This window comes from Lupinus angustifolius, chromosome LG17, assembly GCF_001865875.1.
Source record: "Lupinus angustifolius cultivar Tanjil chromosome LG17, LupAngTanjil_v1.0, whole genome shotgun sequence".
Lineage (NCBI taxonomy): Eukaryota > Viridiplantae > Streptophyta > Magnoliopsida > Fabales > Fabaceae > Lupinus > Lupinus angustifolius.
This window is the reverse complement of record NC_032025.1, coordinates 17,375,541-17,386,746: the sequence shown is the minus strand read 5'-3', so window position 1 is coordinate 17,386,746 and position 11,206 is coordinate 17,375,541. Positions and strand designations below refer to the sequence as shown.

At 28.4% G+C, this 11,206-nt stretch overlaps 1 protein-coding gene across 1 annotated transcript; it reads left to right on the top strand.

The window, feature by feature from the left end:
- LOC109331065 lies at positions 6,869-7,566 on the top strand. The gene has a single exon (XM_019565344.1). The coding sequence runs from the start codon at positions 6,869-6,871 to the stop codon at positions 7,418-7,420; it is 552 nt and encodes a 183-aa protein (XP_019420889.1). The 3' UTR covers positions 7,421-7,566.

Sequence of the window (11,206 nt, the reverse complement as noted above, 5' to 3'; positions counted from 1 at the left end):
GCGTCCTATGTGCTTGTAATTGAATTGGTATTTGTATCCATATTTCATATTGTGAAGAAAGAAAATCTCCCTGAACCAGAAGGGGAGGCCTGGATGTAGTTTGCAGTGGACTGCAACGAACCAAGATAAAAATCATTTTACATTGTTATTTCTCTCTTTATCTTCTTTAAGTTTCTTGTTATTATAAATTGAATCTATAATTGAAATTTTGGATATTTGTTTACTGTCATATGCTGTGTGCGTAAAAATATATGTATTATATATGTTCAATTATGTTTTAATTACTGTGCAAATTTTCTGTCTCATCATTTTGTTTTGTGCAATAGTTAATCGATTAAACCTTGTTGTTAATCGATTAACTCGGCTGTTTCTAGCAGTTGGGTTTTGTTAAAGAAGCGGTGATTGATAACCGCTACACCTATTCACCCCCCCCCCACCGAACAATTGTCTCACAATTTTTATATTACAATTTTGCAAGTATTTCATGCATAGAGTAAAATAAATATAAAAAGGACATATTATGAATTGAATTGAGAATGATTGAAACAAATATTCATTTTAGTTCAGTGCTAAAAATATAAGATGATTAAAACATTCACAATAAATGAGAGCTTAAATATTTTCTAATTGTTCTAGTATTCTCATGTTGTATATCATTTCATTCTTTAATGTTGAGATCATCTATAGATGAGATATATAACGTAGTCGTTGAAACTTTGCTTAAAATTCTTCAAATTAATATCTTTAAAACTTTTATTCTCTTAGTCTTCTTAGGGACGACAATGAGTATCAAGATTAAGTGACAGATTTGGGACCCAAAGGTAGGATGTGCAACATGCGTTAAAAATTAAAATAATAAATATCATCTTTTATAAAAAGATGAAAATATTAATGTCAAAATTAAAAAAAATTAAATATATTAATCAAATAAATTACATATTTTATAATTAATCTCTATGTGTTTTCACATTTTGAAACTATTGAATGATCAATTTATTGTGAATGTTTTTTAACACTTCTCGCTAAATATAATTCACAAGAGAGTCATTCATCCATGCATCTTTTATTTGATTACGCAATCTATTTTTCACATTTTCTGTAGTTAAAAAAAACAATTTCTATAGTTGTATTGCTAACTTCAAAAGACGATAAATTAATGTATAAACACTTTGTCTTCCATTTTAGACCAATTTATCTTAAAATTTATGGATTTCTTTCGAAGAAACAAATTCAACATTGTTACATATATCAATGATGTAGTCTCAAGTTGATTATTAAACATCATCAAATCAATTGAAAAAATCACGTGGATAAAGTTTTGAAAATTCAATTAGTTTTGTCATATCAAAACTAGAAAAGAAATTAGTTGGACTCAAACAAGATATACAAAAAAGCAATTGAGTATTTGTCTCAGAGAAATGATAATGAAGTTCTTAAGTTGCATATCTATAATATTATAAAATCAAATCATGTCATGTCATTCATTTACAAAAAAAAAATTGAGCTTGTCGAGTTATAAATAAGTGTGAAATACATATGCACAGTTAGTGTGAAGATTTATATACAGTCACTACATCATCCACCATTTATTTGGATATTTTTTTTAAGAGTCAATAATAATTAAATATGAATGGTGAATAATGCAATGTTACTGTATAAAACTCATACACTGCTAGTGTGTATATTTTTCTATATACATAACATATATTTTCTAAAAATAAGTTCAAGGTGTGCGTTTACACACCCTGAGAACCACAATAGCATCGTCCCTACCTAGACCCAAAGGTGCCTAGGAAAATACTCACAAAGGGTTGAACTTGGATCCGTGTTTTTTGATCTGTGGGTAATTGGGACTCAAGATTTTGTTGCTCAAGGGGTCTGAGTCTAATAATGAGGTACCTAGACCTGCGGGGTACCCACTGCCACTTTTCATTCCTAGTATATAGCAACATAATTGTAATATCACGTTAATAATAATTATAGTATTATATTGTTAATCCATAATTATAATACCATGATAATACATAATGTGATTGTTATATTCTTGTTGAACAATGACACTATGTTGTTAAATAGTGATATTATGTTGTTAATTCATTGTGTGATATAATGTTATGTTCATTTCACATTTCTTACTAAATACAATTTTCATCATGATGTTGAAGTACTGACTTTGTTTTTTATGATTGTTTGATTAAAATGGGTGGTGTTTGATATTCAATTTAAATTGTTTCAATTATATTATATATCTTTTTATGTCATATATAACATAGGATTATAGGAAACAAACACACCTTTATGTAAATTATTCGCAACAATTTTTAATATTTTCTAAATTTTTGGGTACCCACATATCCGCTTCGTACACATGGACCCACGGGTAGTTGACCCAATAGGTATCCATGCGGGTCAGGAGCCAAAAACAAAGAAATGGGACAAGTTCGGATATTGCACCACCTGACTACATCTTGACCAATTGACATCTCTACTTAGGCTTGATTTTCTTTTGTACTTTTGTAGGCCATTAAGACTTCATATTCATTCTAAAATCAACATTTAATGCTTCATTTTTATTTAATTTTACTTATTAAAGGAATAAAATTGTATTTTTTTCTTTTATGTGACATTAGAGTTTAACTTTCTCCTATATATATCACCATACATTATAGGAAATCAAGTCTTATGTGGTTCTTGAGGTAAAAAGTGTTTTGTTGGTTGAATAAATTCATAGTATTTAAATATTATGTGGTTCTTATAGGAAATCAAGTATTTAAATATTACGAGTGAATAAAAAATGTCATCATAGTTCGTCGTCCCTCCTCGAGAAGAGGTAGTTGTAACTCTATAATTGTTATCGTGTGTCAACTCAATGAGATAGAAAACATGATATTGGTCGTGCCCACTCCTCTAATATTTCCAGAGTTTTATTATAAAGTTATAGGAAAGTCCTAAATTTATCATTATTTGCCTACCCACTTCAAGAGAGAAAAGTAACATCACTTGTCTGCTACATTATCTCAAGGACTCTTTAAATTAAAATGTTAAAACCAGTATAATTTTTATTATTTAATTTTAATTTTTTAATTATGATTTATTTTATTATAAAATTAGAATATTTATTATTATTATAGTTTAAATATAGAAAAATAAAACTTAACTAATTTACTATTATTTATTTATATAAAGAAATATAAAAATCAAAATAGTAAAAGTAAAATATTTGAAATGCCACATGGTAGTTGGTTTTTGGAGAATCAGATCTACGGTGACAAAAAAGGGAGGGAATGTTCAATCCCATGGGCTTAGAGAATGATGCATCTCTCGGGGGACATATGCAGGTGTCTCGATCAGATCCCGAACTAGGCGTGTAATTGATATAAAATAAAGATATGAGTTTCTCTTCTGACCGACCCAACCAAGAATCATATATCTAACTGATTTGAGTTGTTATTCCGACTCATTATGCACCAAAATGGTATGAAAAGATTCAACTCTCTCAATTTGAGCATAAAACTGATGATTTGGTCAATTAGGCAGTTCGACTCGGTCATTCAATCAATTTTAAAAGAGTGTTAAAACAATATCATTAAGAGAGGTCAACTTAATTATTATTATTATATTTATCATGGTAGTCATTAAATTTTGTTATTGTTAGTTTATGTTGTAACAAAACCTTTGTTGTTTATTTAAGTTTTAAATTTATTTGTGCTATTTTTTTAGATTAAAATGTAAAACTATGTTGTTCAATGAGATTCTCATCTTATATGTGACATTTTTTGTAATAAAATCTCTCTCATTTGTTGTTTAATGAAATATTTTTTTAGTGCATTTGTTTAATCAAATACTTGTGTAATGATAACTTTTTATATTTGGAATAAAAAATATTAAATATTGATATATTTAGAATTCATTAAACAATTTAATATGAAGTGAGTCAATTGATCTGAATTTAATAATAATGTATATTTTAAAGTTACTGATAAGATTTGATATATTTTTAAATGTTGTTAGACTATTCCTTTTTCCATTTTATTTTAGTATGTAAAATGGTCCAACAAAATTAGATTTTAACAATTTATTAATGAAGAGTAACACAAACTATGGAGGAATAACTTTTTTTTACTCTTTAAATATATTTTATACAAATTCATAGCATTTAATATACTTTTCTAATTAATTGTAATCTCATTATATAATACTTGAGTGCTACAAGCATCTTTGTCATCCCACATTCTTAGGTTATGGTATAAGTATTTAATTTTTATATAAATTAGGGAAATGAAATGTTTTTATTATATTAAGTGTACTTTATATTATTTTTTGTATTGTGTATACTTTATATTATGTCTTTCGTATTTGATGTACTTTAAATTATAATTTGTTGTCTTTATTATAATGTTCAATTTAAGGTGAGCGATGTGGTTAATATATGTTAGTAATTACTTATAATTATATGTGGTTAATATATATTAGTAATTACTTATAATTATATGTTTTTGTAGAAATTAAAAATTGTTAAAGATAAAAATAAAAATGAAAATTAATCATGAAAGTAATTACAGCATAGACATCAAATTCCTATTATCTATACTAGTGTTATGAGAACCGTATTGGACGGTCTGATCAGTTTGACTACTGACTGGACTTGAAAACGGTTTTGGTTTGTCGTCTTAACTGAGTGAGGATTAAACCGCTTTGAACTGGAGAAACTCTGGTTCGACCGTGTTAAACCCGGTTAAATTGGATTAACCCGGGAAGTAAACCGGACGGTTCACTTAAAAATTAAAAAAATTGAACACTACTCTAATCTTTTGTTTCACTTCAGTCTAAAAAAGATAAAGAGACGTTACTTCAATGTAATTATACATTATTATTAATTAAATAAAATTTTAAATTTATACATAATTATATATCTATAGATAAAAACTATTAATTATGTATAAAATCACTCGGTCAGACCAAATGGTTTAATCGATTAAACTGATTAAACCTAATATGAGACACTTTCCGATTTGATGTTCGCGCTCGGGTTTCACAACATTGATATATACTATATATATATATATATATAAGCGTTTTTTATTTATATATAGTTTAGATATACTAGTACTATTAATATGCATTTTATACATGATTTGGAAATTTTACCGTAATACTCTTTATTTATATAAAATATGGAAACTTATATTTAAGGGATGAAATCAATTTAAATATCATATTATATTAAAAGTAATACTATAAATTAATTTGTATCAATTTTCATTTATATGAGATAACTAATTTCATTCCAAATCTTTGACTAAAAACAAATTTTTTAATTTATATTTCTTATGGCTAACCTTTAACTTATTTTTATTTTCTAAATTTATATTTTTTAAAATATTTAAATAAGAAAATTTAATAACTCATAACCTTCTTTGATTTTTCTAATACAAACACTACTACATAATTTGAATTTAACAACTCATACTCAACAATATCTGATTTGTTTACATATTCAATGCAATATAGTTAACACGTAATGTTATTCAAGATAGAACATTCAATTCGTCTATGCTTCTCTAATTAGTTTACATATTCAAGGCAATACAAACAACAGCTAATACATTAATAATACTATTATATCAAAAGTACTATTGTCAGCTCTAACAATGCGCCAGCTACATAGCTCCTTTCTCGTATCAGCTAGGGTCTTGCATCTTGAGCTATAACAATGCGTGCTAGCGAGTGCTTTGGAAAGTACTCTTTTAACGGCACTAGCTTGAGTGTGCATTATTAAAACTAGATATTTCCCAATATTTATTTGAGTGAACACTATTAAAAATAGATATTAAATAGCATTTACTTGTTTACTTTTTATAGCATTTCTGAAGCGCTATTGAATGTAACTTATATTCTACTACATAGACGGTGTCCAAAACCATTATCAATGTCAATTCTAAGGAAGTTATTTTACGATTCTAACATAGTGAAGACAAAGTATATTCTTTGACTAAAGACTCATATAAATCCTCTTACTCACACAAAAATAACATATATTACTTATAAATCAATCATTAATTAACAAATATCACTTTATAACATATATCACATTCTTGTAGTTAAAAAATATATAGAAAGATATATCATTTTTAGAAGACAAATTATTAAAACATTTAGGTGTCAGTTTGTATCCTAGATAAATCACATGCATTTAAGTATTTAACTTATTGCATTTAATTAATTGTCTACTGAATTAGTGTCACGTTATTATATGGACATATTTATTAACCATGGTACACATTCATATATATAAAGAAGGATTTAGTTTGTCGCCTTATCTTCTCCCCAAATGAGTTTAATGATTTATAAATTTCTTTATTTAAAAATAATTTAAAATTTACATCATTAAAAAAATTTGAGTACATGTATTATTATCTTCATTCAGTAGTACTGGATGGATTCTCTATTGTTGAAGATGATTTGATTTCTTAGTATGTATGCACTAAATGTTTTTTTTTTACATTTGTTAGCAAAGAATTCATTACTTATAAATTTACATTTATGAGGAAAAAATGCATGCATTTACTTTTTATGAGTTTTATATATTATTATTGTATCATCTATTATTTATGTTTTATTATCATTAACTTTCCAAAAAAATACAAATGAATAATAGATAATATATTGATTGTATATAAATCTTTATATTAGCAATGCATAGATATTATACTCAATTTTTATTGATTTTTAAAGTAATACAAATGAATAGAAAATATATTAGGTATTAACCTCCTAACAAATACAACTTTCTTTAAGTGGCAGGGAATAGATATTAAAATCTATATAAAGAACCTACAAGGCATTATCTTTAGCCAAAAAGAAAAAAATGAATCCATGGACATTCTTATCTATTTTGTTTACCCTTTCCTTCATCTTCATTTCTCATGCCCCTTTACCGGCATCAACCATTAACTTTAAGTTGTATCAAGTTGTTTGTATTCAATACAGTGTTCGAGTGTCACCGAACATTAAAGGCTGTCTGGCCGCTCTACAATCTGACCCTCGAATCCCCTCAGCCGAGACCTATGTTGCACTCAGCATATTTATCATAGATCAAGCAATAAAGAATAGTACATTATCCCAAAATTTTCTTAAGAATTTGATGAAAACAGACCCTTCTCCAGCCATCAAACAATGTGCAAACGAAGACTACGATGGGATTATAAAAGCTTTGAAAAATGCTTTGGCTATTGTCATTCATAATCCTCAAACTGCAATAAACTATCTGCGGAGAGATCTTGCATATGCACAGGGGAAATGCTCAGGAGCCTTAAAGGATGATCCAAAACCTTATTTTGAGGTTAATGTACTAATTCATAACCTGTATTTCTATAAGGATGTCGCAGAGTTATCCTTAAACCATCTTCTAGATAAGTAAGAAGAAATGATATATGGTTCATGGTTGTGTTATGTGGTTTTCCTTAGTATTTTTCTTTTTAATAAAATAAAGAAATCTATTTAGAAGAGTGAAAGAATATTCCAACTTTTAGCAAAGAGAATTAACATGAATTTTGTCTTTCTTTTGATTTGGTCCAACTTCAAGCTCTCTTTTTAACTGAATATACAACAATGTCATAACCCGATTTTTGGTTAACAGCAGTTACACGACTTATTGACAAAAAAGGGTCATGTTGTTTCCATTAAATTTGTAAAGATTACTAAATTAACTAGAGGATTAAATTAGATAAATAAAAATAAGTTAATATCAAAAGTTCAATTGACTAAACTTAGGAAAATAAGAGTATAAAAATAATTTAAATAATATATCTTTATAATTATTGATTCATTTTGTAACAAACGAAAATAAGGATGAGACATTGATTCGTATACTATTTAAATTTGTCTTCACATTATTTAACTTAATTACATTCATTGTCTTTTTTTGTTTAAAAGATCAACTTATTTCTTGTGCTAGAGTAGTTAATATAATATATGTATAAAAATACGGGTGGTTTGTGTAGGTACTAAAAAAAGAAAAACGATTTGTATAATTTTACTAAAATTTGGAGGCTATCGGTATAATTTACTCAAAGAAATATATATAATCCTAAAAAATAAAAATATAAACCCTCATAAGATTATATTTTTTCATAAATAATTGATTTATAACTTACATATCACATTGTTATGTGAAGGGGAATTTGTAATATATATTTAGAAGAGTATAAATCAATACTCCAAAAAAATCAAGTAATTAACACAATTAAGAGCAAAGTTTTACTCAATAGGAAAATGACACAATTTAGTAAATATTCTTAGAGGTTAATATTTAACATTATATATATAGATTAAGGAATAATTGGTGTCATTAATTTGATACATTTTGATTAAATTAAACTAATTTAGTCATCATATATCCCCATAATTAAAAGTGATGGATTGGAAAGAAAATGTAATAAATAAAGTAATATTAGAAAAGAATTTATAATTAAACCTTGAGTCTCGGAACAAAACGAAAATAATAAAACATCAATATTTTTTTGGGTACAAATAAAACATCAATATTAAGAAAGGAGGAGTAGTGAGATAGGATATTTGTTATTTATTATATAAGTAAATATTGTAGACCGGAGTAGTAGAGTATTTAACAAAAGGTATTCTTACGTAGAAGGAGGGACTTGAAGCACATTTAGTACAAGATGATTGCATATAATATTTTTAATTAAGTGAGATCACCTTATGTTGAGTAAGACTAAATGGAGAGGCAAGTTATACTTTGTAGTGTATTTTTAAGGCCAAAGTTGTAATTTCAATGAAAATAAAGGTCCTTATGCCTATGTAAATAAGTTATATTGAATACCAAGTTTGAATGATTTTAATATTGATTGACCATGGTACACATTCGTATGTAAAGAACCCTGACTATTGTTAGCCACAAGAAGAAAATGAAAGCCTAAACATTCTTATCTATTTTGTTCACCATTTCCTTGATCTTCATTTCTCATGCCCATTTACCAGCATCAACCCTTATCTCTAAGTTGTATCAAATTGTCTGTACTCAATCCGAGTTGGACCTTCCAAAGTGCCTGGAAATTTTAGAAATTGATGACCCTAGAATCCCTCAGCCAATATGTTGATGTAGCGAAAGCGATTATTACCCAATATTAGTCACAGGTAATCAAATAAAGGGTATATAATAAATAGAAGATAAAAAACAAGAGAATTTGGTAACACAGATCGATCAATTGTGTCTACGTACTTATGAGCCATGAGCGGCCACCAAGATATTATTAAAGAATAAAGATTATAAGTCCTAGCATACCCATGGGCCTAAGTGCCCATGGAGTGTTTTTATTTAGTGTTTCTATATGGTGCTTATATATGGTGTACATAATAACAAGAGACTTGAATCCAATATATAACATTGATATTATACTCTATTTTAATATTAGGCAATGTGAGAAATCATATAATGACATATTTCAAACATCCCCAACAATCTTCACCTTGATTAAAATAGATGAATATTTCGCTCCTTAGGAAATCCACACAAGAATCTCCATCTTAGAGAATATATAACTTCACCTTGCTCAATGTCTAATTCTCTTTAACAACTCAACTTAAGAGTATGCTTCCCTACAACATAAACCTTTTGAGTATCCTTGACAATGTTACTAATAGCCTAGCTTCCAAACTTGTAGTGTAACTTCCTGTACCGCCATCTAATAGAATATGTCGCCTAGCCACCTATTGTTAGGAAGTCTTTTGATATATGAAATCTCTACACAAAAGTTCACCAACAATCGTTCTCTTCAATACTTAGTGACACTGGATCTTGGAGCTTCCTTGAAAAGCCTCAACTACTACCATCATTGTCTAGTCCGACAATCATAATTCAAAAGAACTATCATACGCCATCATAAGGAGTATACCCATCGTTCACACCGTGTGTCAATGCTAACCAATGTTCGTGCCACATTCTTACAAAGAAGCCAATGCTCACGTCACACCCTACATATCTATAAATGTTTGTGATACACCTTGCATCAAAGCCAATGCCCACGTTACACCCTAAATCAAAGTCAGCCAACGCCTCTATGCTTTTGTGGATCTACTAACAATTAATATTCTTCACTATGATGTCCCAAACACACTATTAGGATATTCCACTTCTCATCTCAAATGAGATCATTCTCTTAACATCTATAGAGATATTGTTAGCACCTGTCTCAAGGTCAAACTCAACACTTGAGTTCCTATCTCCACCTTGATCCTAATCCAGTACATGAACTACTAGCGTTCTAGATCAACATATATCACCCCCACTATAGTTTTGCCATGTTTTCTTCTCCTTCAACTCATCTACTTTATCATTGTGCAGTACCTTTGATGCACTTTGTCCAACCAACATGTCTTTACCCTCTTTAGCTATAACATGGTGCATGGGTTAAGAGCCATCTTTCAATTGGCTTTGATACCAATTCTTGGTACAACGGAAGCGATCGTTGCATAGTATTGACCAGAAGCAATCAAATAAATGACACATAATAAATAGAAGAGAAGAAACAAGAAAATTTGGTAACGAGGTTCAGCCAATTGTGCTTACATTCTCAAGAGTCCTAAGCGGCTACCAAGATATTATTAGAGAATAAGAATTACAAGCCCTAGCACACTCATGGGCCCAAGTGCCCATTAGGTGTTTTTATTTGGTGCTTCTATCTAATGCTTATATCTGGTGCACATAATAACAAAGGACTTAAGCATAATATATAACATTGATATTCTACTCTATTTTAATACTAGGCAATGTAAGACTTCATATAATAACATATTTTAAACATCCCCAACATAATACTTATGTGCTAACGAAAAATTGGTATAGAAATCAACCCACGATGCCACAAATAAGTATAACGTAAGGAGTTGTCATATCCACAAGGACTTGCTAGAATATAGTCTTCCAACTAATAATAATTATTATTAAAGTCATTGTTCAAAGTATAGATGGCAAAATGGGCAAAGCACACAGACCCGCCTGCATTGTCCGCAAAATTTTGTGGGTAGGGCATAGAATTTTTGTCCAATTGTCATTTTATCCATGTTCGTTTACTCGCCATACCTGTGAGTATTTCTATTTGGCAATGCAGGTGGCCCGCAGACAAGATGCCTTAAAAAATTGATTGTGATATGATTTGTTCAATTTCATATAAAATATATAAAAAAC